The 21,021-nt window shown below is 47.9% G+C and overlaps 1 protein-coding gene across 1 annotated transcript in view; it reads right to left on the reverse strand.

The window, feature by feature from the left end:
* The window catches only part of SLC67A1 (solute carrier family 67 member 1), a 59,325-nt gene continuing 38,304 nt past the window's right edge, over positions 1-21,021 (reverse strand). Inside the window, exons 8-11 of the mRNA XM_030273916.4 lie at positions 17,715-17,815; positions 9,098-9,199; positions 5,245-5,365; positions 1-291 (exon numbers count right to left, since the gene is read on the reverse strand). Coding sequence (XP_030129776.4) covers positions 116-291; positions 5,245-5,365; positions 9,098-9,199; positions 17,715-17,815 — 500 coding nt within the window. The 3' untranslated portion in view covers positions 1-115. The remainder of the gene's footprint in view (positions 292-5,244; positions 5,366-9,097; positions 9,200-17,714; positions 17,816-21,021) is intronic.

Consider the following 21,021-nt stretch of genomic DNA (forward strand, 5'->3'; position numbering starts at 1 on the left):
GATTGTTCAAATTGTTTTATTCTAGGCTTACAGAATCAAAAAAAAAAGCCCTCAAGAATTTATTTTTGTGGGAAAAATAAGGGGATTACTTTCTTGCTACTGTATTATTGGATTTTCATCTCTTCAGTGGGATTTTACTCTTCAAGAGGTAAACAAACAAACTTAAATTGACCATTAGCTGTAAATAGCCAAAGGAGGAGACTCCAAATTGTTTATATAAAACCCCACCAATGGTTGGACCCACCGTCCGGGTCAAGGGCTGCACTGAGGCGCAAATCCCAAGCATGGCACCTAGGAGAGATGGCAGAGACACACAGGGTGAGAGCAAGTCCTGGCAAGGAAAAGCAGAGAAGAGACACAAGATCCCCTTCATCCCTGATGCTGCTCCTCTGCAGTAGTAGCAAATCACTTCAAATAATTTCCTGCATTAATTTATAGCGGTCCAGCTAGGGTTTGTTCTGGTTAGGAACTGCTGCAGGCACAGGGACCAGTTTCCATCACGAGCCAGCTCAGCTCTTCCCTGAGTGGTCTGGGCAATCACAGCACTGCCCAAAAGGCAAAGTGGGTGCTCACCAGGGTCCAGGGATGCCTTTGGCACTACAAGGTGCTGCTGAATATCACACCTGGCAGGGCTGGTAACTACTGCCGGGATTAGGGATGGAGAGGTAATTTCTAGGGTCACATTTGAGCCTTCCTAGCAAATCACACAGATTCTTTCAACCTTCTAATTACCTGAGTGAGCCCTGCTCCACCCAAGCTACTACTGCCATTTATTCTCTAGTCTGAAACAGAGAAACAGCTCTCTAGCAGGAGTGAGAGGGTTAGGCCTAACTAGGTCTTTAAGAATAAATAAATAAAACCACAGATAAAGACAGAACCCCCCTGAGATATTTCCCCACCCCCCTTTGCAAAAAGAGGGGATATTTCCATTTGGATAGATCTGCAAGCCCTTCGCCTGGCTGGGCCGGTTCCCCCTCCAGCAGCCCTCACATTTGCATCCTTAACAGGAACCCAGCGGATGGGGAAGCACCTCCAGTTTGGCAAAGGCGAGGTTTTCTTCCACGTGCAGGCGGATGGCCAGGACACCCCCTGGGACACAAGGCTGTCCCTCACACACCCAGTGTGCTCCTTTGTCCTGCAGTCTTTGTTCAGGACAGCTGTCACATTCAGAGGAGCAGAAAATACCCGGCCAGCCAGCAAATCATTAGCCCCCAACACTGGGAGGAACAGCAAGCTGGCAGTGTATTTAATAAACTTGTGCCCAGCTCTGAAATGATGTTTGCAATTTTTTTTTTACTACCAGTATGATTATTTGGGCTGCTGGCATCAGTTTTCCTCTAAGACACATGCTGAGGTGCTGTCACCACACAGCCAGGATGAGGACAATGCTGTTCTGGATGCAAGAAGTGGAGCAGGAGTGTGATATTTAACGTGGGCAGCCACGGGGAAATGATCCCCAGCTCCCAGAGAGAACAGGCAGCCAGGTGTTCGTGTAATGCCGGGCAGCGACTGCTGGGCTTTTATCAGCGTGCTTAAAATACTTGTGCAATGAGCCCAAGCCAAGGGTGTAGCCATGTGGAGAGGGAAATCTCCCGGGAAGCGCTGCCGAGCGCTCCTCCCACGCATGGGAACACAAAGGCGATGGGTGGGACCTTGCCTTGACCCTTTGCCAATGGGAACCATCCCATAACCACCAAACTCTCTGGGCAGGTTTTGCAATTATTTTTTCCCCTCTAGGTATTTGAATTAAACTAATTACTACGTGCAATTGCCAAACTGGCTCTTATGATTGAGGAGGCACTTTTTTCCCTTTCCTTTTTTTTTTTTTCTGGAGCAGAAATCCATCGTCTTAAAAGCCAGGGCTCTCCTTCTGCACTTCTCCAACATGTTGCTGAGAAAGATGATTTCTGTTTAAGGGGCTTAAATTAGATCCCTTGTCAGACAACCTCAGGCTTTGGGACATTGTAAATCTCAGCTCTGCAGCGTGGCCGTAGCTCTGTGGCAAAGCTGCACGTGTGATAGATCTCATTTAAGGCAAGACCTTTAACTGGGACAAGTCACCGCCTCAGCAGAAAATTTCCTGCATCGCTTCGCGCAGCTCTGCCAATGCACATGCTCACCTTCTTTGTCATAGCTGTCCCACCTTCTGCACCTTCCCTGCTCTTTTTTCCGTTCCTTTTTCCCATACCTGGCATGACCTGTGCCGGCTGGGAGCCTATCCTCCCCTCCCATCCCAGATCTCCTCTGCTCCCGCAGGTTTCAGGGCTGGGTGCTGGCGGCTCTCCAAGACGGGCGACTCCTTTCCAGCTCACATCCTGTTGCCTCGCTCAGATGATGGTGCTGGCCCAGATCAGCCACACGCCCATGGGGCAATGGGGTTTAACCATTAGGTCACTGTCGCCAGCGGCCGCCTTTGAACCTGCAAAGCTCAGGCAAAGCTGGGGGGTTCAACGCCCCAAGCCCTGCCTGGCTGCAAACTCTCCTCCTCAGGAGAGAGATTTTATTTATGCACAAATAAAATCAGGACACGTGGGCCTGTTACGCACGGAGGCTCTGCTGGGTTTCCTGCCTCCCTCCCTCAGGAATGGGGGGGGATCTGTGCAGGAACAAGACCTCCATTCTTGGGGAAGGACCAGGGTGGACAAGGAGTGCTTGTGTGAATGCAAGTCCCCCTCCGGGACTCCGGGCTGCCCTCCCACCAGCTCATGTGTCCAGCTGAGCAGCACGTGCGTGTGGGGCTGAATTTTCTCTTCCTGCCTTTGAAGATGAAGAGAAGGAGAAAAAAAAAAAAATCAAAGGGAAACTAATTAAATCATAACTGCTACCTTTGCTTCTGCGCAAAGCCTGAGTTTTGAGAGCAAGCAAAGCGCAAGTGCCAAACGCATCAGCCTCGGAAGGAAGTGACTTTGGATCGGATCTAAAGCAGGCTGATGGGTGCAAGGGATGGTGCTGGGCCACCTCCCTCTGCTCCTTTCTGAGACGCTTATTTAAAATGCAAGGATGGGTGACTCAGTGTCTAGCAAGGGCGGACAGGCTACACTCCTGCAACACCCCATCCATCCCAGCCCTGTGATGAGATGGACACCTGAGCTCAGCCCAAACTCAGAAGACCTTTTCCTGACCCAAAGAAAAACCTCCATTTGTTGTACAGGCAGAAGCTGACCAAAAACATGAGAAAAAGACAGCAGCAATGCCCAAAAGTGATGCTTCCAAGGGCAAATTCTCATTGTGTGATATCCTTGCATTAGCTAAAAGTTGTTGCAAGTGAGTACTGAGGTTTTCAACTCAGTGACAGGAAAGCTTTTTCATAAAACCAGATTTCCACAGTTATGGTAAGGGTTTCTAATGCACCACCAAAAACTCCTCTTTGCAGAGCCAATGTCAGGCTCGCAGAGGAAGGAGCAGCCTTTAGGCTGGTGTATGGGTGGAGCAGCCTTTGCGGGGTGCCACCCATGGCCAGGGATGGATGGAAGGCATTTTAATGGCTGCATTTCTCTGTGAGACACCCACGCTGTCACTGCTGCAGCTGCTGTGGAAAGGCAGCCTGCTGGCTCTGCTGTGTCAGGCATTCCTGCCTTCGCCCCGGCCTCTGCCCGGGTATATCCAAAACAAGCACAGGACCAATAGTACCTCTTCCCCCAGAAATATTGCAAGGAAAAAGCACAGTTTAAAAGGTACAGACCAGGAAGGAGTGGCAGAGATGAGGTTTTTCCCCAGTGCCACAAAGCTCTGTGTCAGAGAGTCCCTCTGTGGTATGCCCAGTCTTGAGCCAGCTGTAACTCTGCATTTATAGTAGCACTTGGCATAACATCAGCCCAGGATGGACAGGAAGGGGAAAGCCCTCAGTAGCCCATGGCATGCTCTGATCACCTGCAACCTGCTCCTGAGCATCTGCACAGTTCTGCAGACTGCCTCCATCCCGCCCTGCAATCCCGCCCTGCCAAGAGGAGACCATCCATCCTGCCGAGGCACAGGCTGGCCTAACAACATATGCAAGCAGGGAGCAGGGTGAGGCAACTAAACCCATTTTCCTCTTTGACCAAAGCTTGCCTCCAGGCTCCAAAAGCTAAGCACTGCTCTGGTTTTCCTCACAAAACCCCTTTGAGAAGGGCCTGGATGAATTCCAGCTTCGTTGTGTGTCCCAAAGCCGCTTGGTGCCCTTCCCTGCTGTCTCTCCCTCACATGAACATTGCTCCAAGTCATGAAGCAGCAAATTTTCTTCCTGGCTGGGCCGAGGGGATGAGACTTTTCCCAGGGAGGTGAAGACTGGGGATAAATGGTCCTTACAGGTGGAAATATTGTACTTGAAAATCACAGGCTCCCAGCATTTGTAGGAGTTGTAGTGGGTCAGCTCTACAAATAAACTACTGAAGTGATTTTCAGAAAAGCTCTTCACCCAGAAACATCTCAAAAGTGCTTTATAAACTTCACTAATGGGCTGTGCAAACTTCAGCTCCCATTCTTAGTAGGGTCTGCGCAGAGGTCTCTGCTCAGACAGCTGCTAGGGAAGATGAAGGGTGCAGACTGCATCCCAGAAAACCCCAGCTAAAGCAGAGACTCTCTTGAGTACCTGCTCTGGGAGCAAGCCCTGAAAGGGCTTGAGCAAAAGACATCAAACCAGGTTAAGCCAGCTCTATCCCTGCACAAATTCATCCAAGCTCCCATGACAGCAATGTAGGCATATTTCCTTCATCAAGAGAACTAAAGCCCCAGGTATAAAGATTTAAGTGTCTACCACTGCTGTCTTGCACAGAGAAATACAGGAACTCTCCTGAAACAAGGCCAAAACAGAGGAAGGGGGCAATTATTGCATCAGGCAAAGCATGTTTGCAAAGAGTAATCCAGAATACCCTCCTAAGATACCCTAAGTTAAAAGATGTGAACAAGCAGCCCTCTCTGACACTGTCACAATGGAAGAGCAGCATTTCTTTTTATTTTTTTTTTTTTTAACATACCTTGGCTTTTCATGGAAAAGAGAGCTGGAGAAAATCTTCCCTTTCTGTGCCCACCACTATGGGTGTCAGCAGGCAGCACAGGACTGGGTTGTGGGATGCTTGCTCAAGGTTGTTCAAGCCCATCCTCTATTAGCCCCACCAGTCCCGTTCATCTGCTCTGCCAACAGCCATCGTGTGCCCAGCCAGATCTGGGTTCACCAGCGCTCTGTAGCTGTGGTGGGAGCTGGGAAGTGCCCAATAGACTCAAAGCGGAGAAAATACCAGTCTGACCCTTTTTGATGAGTCTTACCAGTGCTGGAGGAGGACACAGCCTTGGTGAGCATGCTGTCGGTGATGGTGGCCAGCGTGTTGAAGGCAAACACCATCGGCACCACAATGATGCAGTAGTGCCACACCGTCCTCATCAGGGCCTAAGGGACAGGACACAACACAGCACAGATCATTAAAGAGCAAAACGGTGACTTTGTGGCAAGAAACAACCTGGAGGAAAATCACGAGTCAAACCCATGACTTAGGGAAATGGTGGGAGCCACAAATGATACGTGGTGGTGAGGCTTTGGCCGTTGTGGGGTCTTTCACAGCCTGCCATTTGTCTGCAGTGAATTATTCCAAGCATGCAGAGCAAACGATACCCTACAATCTGGCAGCACGTTTCCCCGGCACTGCTGTGGGTATTTTTAGCATCTGGGAATTAGTGACGTCCCTGCACCCTTCCCCCTGTCTTCTGTCCAACTCCCGAGGAAATGTTGAACAGCAGATGTGTGTGGTGTACTTCAGGAAGCTTCCATTACTTATACAAAACAGCCTAGAGAAGGCTTTTTGGTTCATTATCATAAATAATTAAAACTAAACCGAGCCTGTCAAAATAAATGAGCATGGTGCATTATGTAACACCGTACCTTTGGGATTTCTAATCCTGTTCTGCTGCTTCCCTGCTAATAAATTCACCAAATTCAGTAATCTGGAATAGGTCTTCTGGCCATGAGTGCACATTAGCGAGCATAATTACGGAGAGTAATGATTTTGTTATTGCAGATATTCTTAGCGGAGACATCCCTCCAGCTGTTTAATGCTGAAACAAAAGCGGTGAGGCTCCCTAAGCTGTAGGGCTGGAGCGGCTCCCAGCTCATTCACAAGCCCTGCTGGTCAAATGAATGGATTTTTCTCTGGGGCATGGAAAGGAAATTCCCCCTTTATTGCAAGTCTTCTGCCCTAACCCACGTCTCAAGGTGTGTTATTGTGGCTGGAAAATATTTCTGTCACTGGTTTAGCCAGAAGTTTCATTCTCTGGAGTTCTCTGTCCTAAGATCTGGTCCCTGCCTCTTGGCTACAGAAGATGGAGGAGCCCAGAGACATTGCTCACTAATGACTTGGAAATGTTGAGGTTTATTCCTAGTTTCCCTCTAGAGTTACACACAGCCAGGTTTTTCTTCTCAGAGGGGCTCTTTGCTTACATTTTGGTTAAGATCTAGGCACTTCTGATTAAGGAACCAGAGAACAAAGACAGAGGAACAGGTATTTGGTACATAAACAAAAGGAAGAAGAGTAATTCCTTGCTAGGGCAAATGTCATTGCAGGACAACATTGCGGAGCTCATAGAAAAATTTAGTTTTAATCTCTCCTGCTTTGTACAGACTCCCTCATGGGCTGGAGCAAGTGAGCAAAAAAGAGCAGAGGCATATCTTGTGTCTCCTGTAAAACAAGGGGAAATGGCTCCTCACTTCCCTGGGGCTGAGGGGGAACCGAGCCAGGCAGAGCCCAGTCCTTGCTACTCCTTAGCTGCTGGGTGGTGAATAGATTTTTTGAGGTGAGCAGATCTGAGAGCATTTTTTAGGTAAGAGGCAGAATCGGGAGTCTCAGCAGATAAATGGAAAAACAAATGCCTGGGAAATGCAGGCAGGATGAGGTACAGCCATGCATTCAGACAAGGGGAAAAACTTCCCCATTGCAACTGCCAAGCCCTCCTACAGCTCTGCCCACGCTCTCCCAGCTCACATCTGCAGATCAGACGCTGATTCTTCCCTCCTCTCCTTATCCAGGTGTTATTGCCGAACTCCCAGCCCACCCCTTCCCTTCTCCAGCTGCCTGTTGCTGGGAACATCCTGCAGCCTCTTCCCAGCTGCAGCACTGTCTGTCTGCTGCTGCTTGTGCCAGCCTTCCAAAAACGCTCTGGCCCACCTCCCCTCCCTGTGATACCAGGATGGGTTCTGGAGTGCCTTTTATTAACAGCTCGCCTTTCTCCTCACTTCCATCCTTCGGGGAGGGAACTGCTGAGTTTGGAGGCCACATGCTGCAAGGGCACAGCGGGTGGGACGCTCCTCCACCAGCAGCTGTGAGGATTAAAAGCTTCACCAAATAACTTCTGCGTTTGGGGCTGCTGCTGTGACAGCCCTCATCTCCACCGAGACAGAAAGCCACCCCAGAAGCGGATGTGTTCCTGGCAGCCACTTGGACAGCGCGCTTTTTAACACAGCTGCATTTGCCTATGAATAGCTCTCATGGGAAGTCACTGCTGACCCTTGTCCCCAGGCCCGTGCTGTTAGGATGTCTACAGCCCTCCGGGCTTGCATAATTACCAACTCTAAGATGATTCCCTTCCTGGCTCCTAGTTCTCCTCCCTGTGCAGCCAATGTGAGCCTTCCTGCACTGGGACATCTGTGCTGCCCTGTGTGCCTCTCCACTGCCACGAGGCTTTCTCCCCTACCTCCACCTGACTCCAGCCGTCCCTGGAGGTCAGTGACGCCTCAGTGCACAAAAGCCGTGTAATTCATGTTGCTGCTCTGCCTGATTCCCATGGGAGAGGGCTTCAGCACAGGGATTCAGTCCCAGCAGCACCTGCTCTGCACCTGGCTGGGGGTGCTCATCTCTCCAGACAGGCCAGGTCCACCTTGGTGCCACCTAATTACTCCCACCCATGACCAAAAAACAATGGGGAGCCCTTCAAAGTCCTTCCCAGCCCATAGTCAGGAGCATCAAAGCTCTGTGCAGATGTCCCATGTTAAGGGGGCATATTGATTTCAGCCCAAAGAGCATGACACTAATTGGAAGAGACCCTTCCCAAACATTCTACACCTGACAGAATCCCCAGGAGCCTCAAAAGCTCCAGGAAGAGGGACCACACTCCACCTGCAGAGCCAACCCTTGGTCTGCACCCATCCTCCCTTCGCAGCCTCATCTCAGACATGATTTAGCCTCAGATTAGCTAAGGTGTGTAGGTGCCTCATCTCATCCATGTAGCTGGGAGCCACAAACCTCAACACCCTCCAGGACTTGGCCCTGACCTCCCCACAGCTGTGGTATGGTTGTGGGAATGGCACTCATCCTACCTGCAGCAGTGGGAGCACCGCCAGTGTCCTGGCAGCAAGGCTCAAGGCCAAATCCTGCAGGGAATGTTGAAAGGCTGATGCAGCTCAATTGTCCTTTGGGTCCACTGCACTGACAGGAACTGCAAGCACCTTTTCTCCATCCCCATGGCCTGGGCAGAGCTATCAGTGCCCTGAATGTGGCTTATCTGAGCAAACACAGTTCCCAGCACAGCTACATCCACTCAGTTTTCCAATTACTGTTTGAGATTGGCATCAACCATCGCCCATGCAGACACAACCAGCAACAGCTAACATCACTTATCCCAAAACGGAGGAACAAAATTACTGCCTTGCTGCCTCCTTCCCCAAATACTCTCATGTTGATTAGACAAAAATAAAGCCCCAAAAGGAGAGTGCACAACCTCTGCTATCTCACTGCAATATACAACTGTAATGATTTTTCCCCACCGTAATCTTCATTTACTTTCTGGGTAGTCCAGGAAATGCAGTTGCTGACAAGACCAGGCCAGGATTTCTGTGCCAATCTGGTGACTCAGGAGGGACTTAGCGAGTTTCTGTGCAAGATTTATAATATATTTTTTAATCCCCAGAGCTATTACTCACACCCTTTATCACGGCTTGGCGCAATGCTGACGTTGAGCGCGGCTCTGTTTGCGCAGAGGCCCAGGAGAGCTGGTTTTCCCTGCCCTGAAGACCACCCAAGAGAGCCAGAGGTGGCATTTCCAGGGGCAGAGCTCACAGCCAGGTCTCACAGACCTTGTGTCACTGCTTGTGACGTTATTAAAGGCACCATGAGTGATTTCCCACCCGCCTCACCATGCCTAGGCCCACGCCGGCAAAGATGAAGACGCTGAGTCTGAGCAGGGTCATCTCTGAGCAGTGACTTGCAAGTTTCTCAACCAGCAAACCCTGGACAACCTGGCAAAGAAACACATAAGCACCATTAAGCCTGATATAATATAGTAATTTAAACAAATTCAAAAGAGAATTGCTACTTTCTTCAAGCAAACAGGTTCTTCCATCAGGGCTTCTTTGACAAAAAAAGGATCTCACTGCCACAGTAAATGACTGGAAGGCGTGATCCATTATTTCAAATGTTTTGCTTTCTAGAGAGAGATCCATGCCATCAGCTGGAAGTTTTACTCAGAGTGCATACCTGAGTTTACCATCACTGCCTACTCAGCAGCAGTGACTGAAACTTTCTAAAAATGCTTGCAGATACAACTTGTGATGTGCTTGTGAAATACAGTTAATACTACAGTCTTCATTCTTGGCAAGACCTCTCAAAGAAAAAACTGTACATTTGTAGGCAAAGGAGGAAAATGTCTGTACCTTTTCTTGCCATTATTTTTAACTATAAATATACAAATTGGGTGGTTCATAATTTTTAGGCAGGAAAGAAGTATGACGGAGATGCTAATATCCAGTCCCAGCAGTACACGCAGATGTAAAGGATGGGGAACTGGTTCCACAGATTTTAAACAAAAACTTGGTGGGAGGGGGAGGGAAGGAAGAGCAAAATATTAAAATCCCAGAAATTATTTGACTTTTCCAGCACTTTGCAGAGCAAGGATTCCCTCTTTTATTTATCTGTTCAGCATCTCACATACTTCAGGTGATCCTGGCCCAAGTGGACATGAGAGGAGAGAGGCTGGAAAAGATCATGGTTAAACATTCTGACTGACTACAATACAAGGAAAGGACTGATAAGAATCTACTGAGTTTTTCCTGCCTTGAAAGAGTTTGTTTGATCCAAATGAAAACCCTTATGACTTGAAAGAAGAGCTCTAGTTCAAAATGCTTTGTTTCACTTTATTTCTGTGGTAGTGCAACGTGGAGAAAACTTCAGTGGTCCTGTGTACCAGGAATGACACTACACTACACTCAGTGTTAGTCCTTAGGCAGAAACCCAAAATCAACTGAAAGGAAATGAGCGCAAAATAAATGAGAAATTAAGTTATTAAACAGAAAGGATATGTTAATCTATAATAACCATTCCAAAAAAAAAAAAAAGTAAATAGCACTAGAGTGAAAATGAAGTTGACATAAAGAACAATAGCTACAAAATTAATGTATTTCCAACAGCATACAACTGAATGGAAAACCATCAAAATTCAACCCTTCACTTTGCTTCAGAGCACAAAGGATTTTTGACACGAGGGCACATCACACCAAGAAGACATTCTGGCTCCTGCCACCTTTTTTGTCATTGCCCCTGCCTTTGTCCAGGTCTTGAGAGCTTGGCTCATGTGTGCCCAGCTGCCACGTGCCACTGGCACAGGCTCTGCGTGTCCTTCCTGGGTCATGGCACCTGTCAAGCAGCCTCCAGGACATTGGTGGACCTGCTGTGGCACGAGGCTTGGACAATATCTAGGGTGACCTGAGTCATCCTGGCCAAAAGCCCTGCCATGAGAGGAGGCTGATACCAGCCCCAGCAGCTCCTACTCCGGGGTTGGGTGGGGAAATCACTGAGTGACGCTCCATTAAGCTGAGTGCTCCAAAAAGGGAGAATCGTCATTAACTTTTTGCAAGTTCCCAGTCCCTCCTACAGCTGGAGCTGTGCTGAGTCACATGGGATGGGGGCTGAGCCTTGTCACAGGGCATCGATTGACTCAAGGGTGGCATCACCTGAACCCCAGTTCGGCTCTGCTGGGGCACTGGAGGAAAGGAAACATTTCCCAATTTGCCCAGACTTGAATGGCATATTTTATTGGGATACACCATGCAGGCACAGCCCAGTCCCTGCCCTTCCTTGAGTCATTAGGGTATAGCATCAGCAACATCCCTGGTCTGATGGCCATGGGAGTGGCACTCCCAAAAACTTTGCCATCACTGCACACGAGCCCCTGTGTGAAGGCAACAAGAACCACTGCAGCAGAGACAGGCTCTGAGCAGGCAGGACCTGGAGATGTGCAGAATGAGCTGTCCTCAGAGTCAGCAGAGCAGAGACACAGTCCTTGTGCCAATGCTGGCATTCCCCATGGGCTTTCCCACCACTTGGACTGTGGCAATAAAAAGCTCAAGGTGAAACATCACTGCTGAATGAACCAGCTTGGCAAGGGGACTATTTCCAAGTGCAAGAATGAGCCCAAGTCACCTGCTTTCCCCTTGGGGCTGGGCAGCAATCCTTAGGTTGTACAGATGGCAGTCCCCCCACGGGCTATCTGGGCTGCCTGCCTTCCTCCCCAGCACAGGCACTGCTGATCCAGCCATGAGTCCCAGGCAGGCAAGGCCCATCATCCTGATTTTGGACATAGAGCCTTGATTTAGATGCTAGATAATACAAGATAATATTTCCAGTCACCAGTACGTCTGACCTCATTTTCCAGTCTGAATTTAGACCTGAAAACCCATTCCTTCCAGTCTGCAATTTTCCCTGAGCGCACAGCTCCTGGGCTGGCATGAGCAGCACCCTGGGAATGTGAAAGGTGGTTCATGTGCACTCTCTCATGTACGATTTTGGACATGTGCTGCTGGTTTACCAGAAGGTAGCGGGGACACCCCAGGTGACTTGGCCATTACCACTCCCATGGATGAACTCTAGTAGCTGATAAATGGAATTTATTCGTATTTTTATCCTTGCTGGTGTGTTCTGGGCTTTTCCTTGCACATAAACTCCTCTTGAGATCGACTTCGATGGGCCTTACCCTCCTGCATTTCATTTTGCCTGGATGGTGCTTGCCTTTGTAACCTGACCTCCTTTGAAGTCGGGGAAGAGCCAGTGTACCTGGCTGGAATGCCTTCTGCCATCAATAAACAAAAGAGAGAGGAAATTGTTTGCAAGTGAAATAACAGGCACTGCCTGTGGCTGTGTACATATGTCACAGGAAAAACCAACTCATCTTTTTTTCCGCCCCCCTCTACTTCTTTAAAGGCAAATAAGTCTCCCAATAAATGCATAAGAACAGCCAAATCTCTGTTCATCATTTTCTGCATACAGCAAGCTGGGGATTTGTTACACTAGTCCAGCAAATCACATGGAAAAATACTCTCTAGCCTCTATCACTGCATTTGGTTTCTGGGAAAACAGCTGCTCCCATTTGCTCAGAAAGGCCAATTACCCATTTGACTGCTAACCTCTAACAAATTCCAGGAGCCCCTTGCAGGATGGAAAAGGCTGTATTTGAAAGTCCCAGGCACTAGTCTTTGGAAGACTTTTGAAGCACCAGCCTTGCTGCTCGGAGCCGCTGCTGATCTGACTGGCACCTGCAAGAAGCTGACCCCACCTGTGGAGCTTAGAGGAGTTATGCAGATGCTCAGCTGAGCTCAGAGGACGTGGGGCTGTTACTAAAGATTCCTCCATCAGCACCGATTGAAAGCTTGACAGAGCCCAGCAACAAAATCAGTTCCCTTTCAGCCGACAGCGTGGAAACGCGAGGCTGTGAGAAGGTGGGAAAGGCAGACGCAGCAGGCCAGATAAGCTGGGACAGCCTCGCAGAGAAGATGCAGGGCCCCATCCCTAGCACAGATAGCATGATTCACATCAGCAGCAGCCTCCCACGCCCTGGACCCGTATCTCGCCTTTGAAATTGTGCCGGCTGGCGGTTCCCAGGCGAGCCCGGCTGGGAGGGACCTGCTGGGGCAGAGCACGGGGGTCAGCACAGCCCACAGGCCTTTGCTGCACAGGCTGAAAAGGCCCGTGGACTTTGTTTAGACACACCATTTAGCAAAGCCCATGCTGGGGCAAAAGGGAGCTGCTTTAGTGACACAGCGAGGCCAGAAATCGCTGGAGTAGTTCAGTCTTGTGGAGGAGCAGGAGGGCGGTGGGACTGGAAGGAGGGCTGATGGTGAGGACCAAACTGCTGAAGGCAGCACTTTGCCAAGCAGGGGGAAGAGGATGGTGTGTTTTGCAAACTCCAGCCTAATCACTTTCTTTCCCCCTCCAACCCTCCCCCCTCCACAGATATAAATCCTTCAAAGCGAGGAAAGTGGAGAACTTTCTGTTTGTTGTTGCAAGGTCCTTTCACTAAGTGGGTTTTCCCCCTAGGCATACCTGGCTGTAATTAAATCCCCGGCTCTTTAATCATCTCTTTTGCTGTGTAGGGAGAAAAAAAAAAAGCGAGAGGGACAGACTGGTGATAAGATGATACGCAATGTAAATCTCTCCTCCAGGAATCTCTCTCATCTTTTCAAGATCACTCCGTACCAACTTGTCCCTCCAGAAGCTGCACAGCTAGAGGTGGAGTTTGTATAACAATACAAATTTAAATGCAGTAAATAGAACAGATGTCTTATGATTTCTTGATCCTCAGGGTTATAAATATCTCCCCCTTTGTCCCACCCAGAGTTTTGTTTGGTGCATTTTGCTTTGGGTTTTTTTTTTGGAGAAAAAGTTCTTAAAGGAAAGTTTCCCCCACCCCCTCCTGTGGTTTGAAATCTAAGCATCAGATGTGACTTGAGATACCAACTGGGGACTCCAGGTCTTTCACTTGCCTAATCCTCCAGCAGCATTTTCCAAGCCACATACTACACACCTGGAAGGTCTCCATGCTATCACACTTGCAAATCCAAAAAAAAAAAAAAAAAAAAAGTAGTCTAGGTTCATTTCTGCCTATTACTCACAGTGCAATTATTTTAAACCATTATGACATTAATTATTCTCTGGAGGGAGATTGAATGGCATTTCACACTGCCAGGCATTCACTATGAGGGAAATCTCATTTGCAGGGCTTCTCAAATGAGAGGGCTCTGGAAGCCCAGCCCTGGAGGACAGAAGGATTGTGTCCCTGACGGGCTCTCATAACTCTTGCCTGGAGACCTACCAGTGATCAGATAAAGATGCTTCAAGCACCTCATGAGCAAGGAAATCTCAGCAGTGCAGGCTGCCTGGTGCAGAGGCAGCTCTCCTGCTGTCTGCCTTCCTCTCCTCATTTTGTTATCTCCCACATGACTTCTCTTCACCTGGCACAGTCCCAGCTCATCAGATAGCCCACACTTTCAGGGTGCTTCAAGAATCACTGCAGAGACCTGGATTGCTTGAATTACCCCCATGTGCTACTTTCATTTCCCCATCAGTCCATTCCAGCCTTGGTCATATTCCATTTTCTAAGCCACAACTCTGTTTCCTCATCAGACATTGTTTTGTCTCAAAGCTGTCTCACTGCCTTCCCACATCCCCTTTTCTGATCTTGCCTGGCTGTGTCCTGACCCAGACATGAGCCCCCTTCCCAGCCTCACTGCACTTCAAGCTGCCCAAACTTTCCCATATGCCCTGCTGTTAGATGATGCTCACCACAGGATGAGGTGAGGCTGAGGAGCTCTGGATGGGATCCCTCAGGTGATTTAGTGTGTCTAAACTATCATCCTCCATCTGCAAAGAGGGCAAACACCTCACCTCCTAGAGGGTCTGTGTTTCTGTGCTGATGCCCCACACAAAGAGCTGTTTGCAATAGCAATGACAAAATGAGGCGCCTACTTAAAATTAGGTGCACTGACTCAAAGCCTCTCAAAATCCCCTCTCTAGGTACTCTGCAGTATGGCTTGAATGAGAGGAATGAGGAGAAACAGATTCTTACAGTGCATTGGCCACTTCTCACCACAGCAGGTCAAATGAGGTTGGGAAGCTGAAAAACTAGATTAAGCAATTGGAGCATAATATCCTTGGGGTGGGAGAGGAAGGCAGGAAGACACCATCACTATTTGAGTCATCCTGGGATTGCTGATCAGGCTGGGAAAGGGAGCTGCAACATTGCCTTTTGTAAGAGGAATATGTAAGTTTTGAAAATATTTAATTTAAAAAATAGAAACCACATTAACACAAAGAAATAGTTTCCCCCTTAATTTCTTTGATGTTCCCTTCCAGCTATAAAAGTCCTTAAACACTATCTTTTTCAAGCCCAGGAAGAGATGCAAACATGGGGAACAGATTTCCTCTGAAGGGCTCAGGGCAAGTCCAAGAGGATGAGAAAATCCTCACAATGATTTACAGACAGACAAACTAAAGAGTAAAAAAAAAAAACAAAAAAAAACAAAGCTGAGTATCTGATTGATGAAATTCACTGAAAATTACATTATATCCCTTATGAATAAAGCTATCATTTACTCAGTGGAGTGGGGAAGCCAGTCAGCAGATATTAATCATTGTTCACCTATCCAGATTGGTGGATTTCACTTGCACCTTGATCTGCATTTGTATCAAAGCAGTATCAATTCACTGTACAGCAGAAACAAATGCATCTTAAATGCCAGCTTAGGCAACACAAGCAGCTCTGAGGGTCAGCAGGACAGAGCCAGAACACTTCTATTCCCTGCCTGTTAGAGCAACCCAAACAGAAAGCAGCCATAAAACATTAACCCAGCCACCATCCACAAGAGAGACCTTTGGGTGGTTCTAGACAGATACTTGTAAGTAAAGACATGAATTCTAATGTTTTACAATAATTTTAAAAGCCAGAGAGTGAGAGTTCAGTTTGCTCCAGTTGAGGATCTTGTCCTGCATAAACCAGAGTAGAGTTTGGAACTGCCACTGTAGCAATATCTTATAAATATAAATAGGTTTAGCAATATGATAGAAACTGCATGGATGTATGAAAGAAAACTGCCTGGCTGATAAATCCAGTTTCTGTGTCAAATGTCCCAAGGCAAAGACTCCCCAGCAAAGTAGATGCTGCACCTGAGCCTGCAGGGCCCAGCTGGGTTGCATTGTGGCAATAGGAATGATTGGCCTCTGTGGGATGAAACTCTGTGACTCTGGGAAGGGTCAGGTCCCTGGTTAGCCCTGGCATCTGATCACCCACGAGGAAGCAGAGTGGATGCTGTAATTCCCATATCTTCCAGGGCTGTGTCTCTGTGTGGGTTGTCCAGCCCTGCAGAGGAGGTAACCTTATCTACAGCAGTTTCAACCAAACTAACCTGGGCAACAATGGCACTGAAGGCAGACAGATATCCCAGACATAACAGCAGTGTCCTCAAGACAGATATCCTGGACCTAACAGCAGTGTCCAGTTTCCATCTAGCCACACAAAGCCACTCCTTACAAGAGCTATTGCTGCCCACGTTACCCAGCTCTAAACAAGCAAACCACAGCCATGCTGCACCTCCAGCTTTCATTTCTGCCTGTGTAACAGGGATTTAACTGGTATGTCTAAAGTTAAAAGCCCAGCTGTGGGGAGTCCTTCTGCATTCAAATGGGGAAGAAGCTATGGGACAGTGACTTGGCCTCTCTAAAACCTGAGTGCTTCCTGCAGATCCTGGTCTAGGAGGCAGCATACAAGGCTAACATAGGGAAAGCCTCTGAAAGCAGTGGAATGTGGGTCAGATGCTTGCTTTGAAAAGCAGATGCTGATCACCCCACTTTTTATGCTCTTTCCCAACTGTGCACTGGCAAACTGGTCTTCTTTCCAAAGAGGCTGAATGGGACTGCATTCAGCAGGTTGGAGATGCTCACAGGACCAAGAGACAACTAGTCCAAAGCCACCCTCACAGGAGGGACATGGCAAAGGCACCATCTCCTCAGCTCCAGCCAGTTTACACTGCAGAATCCAGCTGCTGACCTACAGCCATGCCTGTCTGCTGCTCTACCAAGGTGCCCAGATTTGGTGAGATCAGGCCAGAGGCCAAGTGACTGGCAGCACCGTGCCAAGTCCAAATCACAAAGGGAGCAGCTTAAGGTGCCATTCCCCAAATGAGAAGCTCCCACAGGAAATCTGTGGCAATGCCCAGGAAATGAAGAGGATTTAATAACAAGACCACTTTCCTTCAGGATATTGCGTAGCTTGCATTCCTGTCTTGGGGCTTGGCTATAACCACCTGCTGCTCTTTCTTCAAAATTATTAAGCCTCTTTCTCCAAAAGGAACACTCTGCTATAGTACAACTCAGCATATTTTTGACCCTATTACTGCCTAATTCAGCTGATTTTTCCCTTTTACCCATTTTCCTAGTCTCCTAAGCATGTTCTGTCACCCACCTTTCTGTGCTTTGTTTTGGTTTGGGTTTTTTTCTCATTTTTGGGAATCACAAGCTTGCTGTGCTTGTTTCCATGCAGTAGAAACAAGTTCTTCTACACTGAAGGGATCATCAGTGAAAACACCAGTAAGATTGTCCGCTTTCCTGAGTATACAGGGTGCTACTATAGAAATGTAAATCAACTAACCTACACCAGAAAAACCTCAGCCAAGGCACTTTAGCTTCAATGTAAGTTTTGTTACAAAATCCAGGACATATCAGCCCAAGGAAATTTTAGCTCTACAGCTTAAAGATCCACAGAGAGGGACAAGGGGGAGAAGGCTTTCAGGACACTCCTTGCTCCAATTTCTTCCCATTCCAAGGAACAGAATAAATTTGGAGTCACTTCTCTTTTTGAAGATAAATGCAATGTGGCAGAGCTAGGATTTGCCTGTCAGTAATGCACCTGGATTTGGAAGAGCATGTGTCCAGAAGGTAGTGGATCAGGTAGCAGTGTGGCAAAAAGATGGGGACTTGCACTTCACTTACCATTTGAAGGACACCAAAATATGACATCAGATATCCAGACTCCACTGCTTCCAACCCAAAGAAATCCATAGAGATGATGGAAAACATAATCATGAACAAACCTGGAGGGAGGATTAATGCAAAGAGTACATCAATACACTTGCAGTGCATGTAATAGCCCAAACCCTGCTCCCAATCACCACCAGTCCAAGTCAGTAGCTCTCCCTGGGTTTGCCAGCACTGGGTATAAACATGAGCACAATCCTGTTCAAAGTCATTGTAGTAATTTAATCTTTAAATGTTAACCTTTTTATCCCCCTTACTTTCATCTTTAAATAATGTGACTATGTAGGCTGTAGTTTCAGCTGTTAATTATAAACTGGTAAATATTTGTATCACTGAAGCCAGGCTAACCATTAAGACAGCAAGAAAACATTTGTTCAGACACGACTGTAACCATAAAAATAATCTGATTGGATTCCTCACCCCTTTTGCCTGACTTCAGATAATTCACTGTGGGGAAGAGCCCAGTGACATCAGCCAAAATGCAGTGGTTACACTGCACACCTCAGCAACGATGTCTGGGGCACGTGAAAAATCTCTGCTGTGCCCTTACAGCGATGTCAACACTAGCAGTCAGGAAAGTAAAGACAGAAAGAGCACAGACCCGGTTTGCTTTGCAATTGAAGCAATTTCTGGAAAGTGTAACAGAGAACATCCACTCAATCTCAAATGAAAATACAATAGTGCGTGTTTTCCCCGCTGCCAAACATACACAAATATAGGCGTGCTTGCACATGCTCCCAGTCTTACAGAGAGAGTCATCAAATTAAAAATACTATGTCAAAACACTGCACTTCAAGTGTGGTGTGGGGTATGAGTCTGCTGCTTCCCCTAGTGTCTTGTGCACCTGAGATGGACCAAGACAGCAGGAAACTGGGGCTCTCTCCATGTGAAGACCCGCACAACACGCCTGCCAAGAGATCACTGATCCTTCTGGGAAATAAGAGACCAGATGATTTTTAGCAGTCCTGCCTTTCCTTGTAAAATCTCTGAGTTCTATGGGCTGGGTAAAAAGGGAGTTGTGTTCCTCTCCTTCCTGAAAAAAACCAGAATGCATGAGGACTGAAAAGACAGCTGGTGGCCTGGCAAAGTGACATGGCATGGGGAGGATTTGCCAGCTTTTCCTGGAAGGATGAAGTGGCCGATTCCAGATTGCCGGTTAAAACACCGTGGAGGACTCGCTTCCTAACAAGAACAACTCCACCGCATCCAGCAGCCCAACCCCAGTCCTACCCTGGGGCAGCACCTGCAGGACCTCCCTCCAGGCACCCCAAGTCTTTGCCTGGAGGGAGCACCACCCTCCATCCCAGGACCTGCCACAAAGCCTTCCTGAACCCCATGGAGACACGCTCTCCCCCTTAACAGGAATAGCTGCACCCCAGCTGGCTTATGGGGTTGGGAGAGAGGGATGGGGGGCAGGAAGGCTGCCCTGCTCTTCTACTCTCCAGCTGTGTGGGGAAGGTGCCTGGGAGCTGGGGCTCATGAAGATCTACGGCCTCGCCCCACCCCTCCACGGCGAGCACTCCACTGTAATCCAGTTACTTTGAAATCACTCTCAGCTCAAACCAGCTTAAGGTAACATGCAAATTCCAGTATTTACTCACAACATCCAAATCAGGCAACAGGGTTGCACATGTCTGTAAAAGGCACACGTGATGAAAAGAAAGAAAAACCACACTTGGTTTCACTTGTAGGAAGATTAGATGGAAGCAGGAGCTCTCCCTTCATCCTGCACCCCACTGCAGGTACCACCTAGGAGGGGCTTGGCCTCCCTAAATACCTGATGCTTCTTCCTGGTACTGTGCTCCAGCTTCTACAGCTCCTCTCCCCTTTGAAGTCCCTCATTAAGTTAAGACAGATTTGGATCTTTCTCCTACGAACAAGCTCCTTTTTTTTCAGAGCAGGGGAATAGGCTGTGCTCTTTAATTAGATTCATACATTGCACGGCTCCCCTGGGGATGCAAAAGTCTCATTTTCAGACGGGTGTCACCCACTCTGCCTGCATGGTCCCTTAAAGCTACCTGGAGAAGGGAGACCCCCCCTGCCCCTCTTCTCTCAGAAACTAAGGTGGCCTCTCCCACTGGTAACACATTTCTTGATGAAAACCACAAGGTGAACCTCAGATTGAACTAAAAAAAAGATGTTATGCTCGTTGGAACAAGCATTTCTTACAAAGATCTCAGCAGCTTACCAGCTGGGTAGGCTGCAGGTCAGCTGAGTGCAGCCACATAAATAATGATAAGCCTCAGTCCACTCTGACAGGCTCAATGTGGGGAAAAAAAGAAAATGGCATAAAATATCCTCAGAAAACTTGCATTTTTGGAGGATGTCTAAGAAAAGGGTGAACTCCTTAGAAAACCTGTCATCAGTGAGATGAGTAACAAAGGTTATGCAGCAGAAAGCGGGGAAACGGTTTGTGAGATGCAGTAATGATGACAAAAAGCACCAAGGAAAATCAGGAATGCAAACCCTATTAAAAAAAAAAAAAGTGCCATGTCTGAAACCATCCTACAGCTTTGGAGGGCTGGTTTAACAATCTCTAGTGCAAGATGGTGTGAGAAGGCAAGCACAGCCTCTGGGAGCTCATCACAGCCCTCCTACACTGGCCTGGAAACGTGATGGGATGCAGAGCCCTAAGGCTGACTGCAAAAGGCTGCTCAACACGTGAAAGAAAATCCTTTAAAAAACGGGATGCAGGTGCTAAAGCAATCATGCTGAAACCAGATTTTCCAAAGGGATTAGGCAGCCAAAGATTCATACAAGCAGCTATTTATCAATATTTTCAAGGCCCTGAGGATTTCTTGTCAATGAGAGTTACATTTGATATTTTTATCCTCTTGGTTTTCTTTCTGTCTCCTATCTACCACAATGCAGTGAGGCTCTCTTTTCCCAGATCAGCTGAGAAGGTAACTCGGCTGTGCTGGAGCTGTCTGCTGCTTGTCCCATCCTTGACAGCTCCTTTCCTGCAAGAGGCACAGAGCCCACATCTCTGCTTTTATGCAGCACAGGGAGGAGGTTCCCAGCCCTGCAGCCCTGCTGGGGAGGTTCTTTCAGTCTCAAACGAGCTAATTTTAGACAACAATGAGATCCATAAGGAACAAAAGATTTTCTTTGCTGTTTATCACAAACTTGTTTACAAAGTAAATAGAAAACGGTCTGTAATTTGGGCAATCTAATAAATTACAGAGTTGCAGCCTGGGGATGAAAGGTAAATGAGCTCATGAGGAGATCAGCCTCCAGCTGTGAGCTGCAGAGAATTAGTGAT

This window comes from Taeniopygia guttata, chromosome 5, assembly GCF_048771995.1.
Source record: "Taeniopygia guttata chromosome 5, bTaeGut7.mat, whole genome shotgun sequence".
In the NCBI taxonomy this organism is placed as follows: domain Eukaryota; kingdom Metazoa; phylum Chordata; class Aves; order Passeriformes; family Estrildidae; genus Taeniopygia; species Taeniopygia guttata.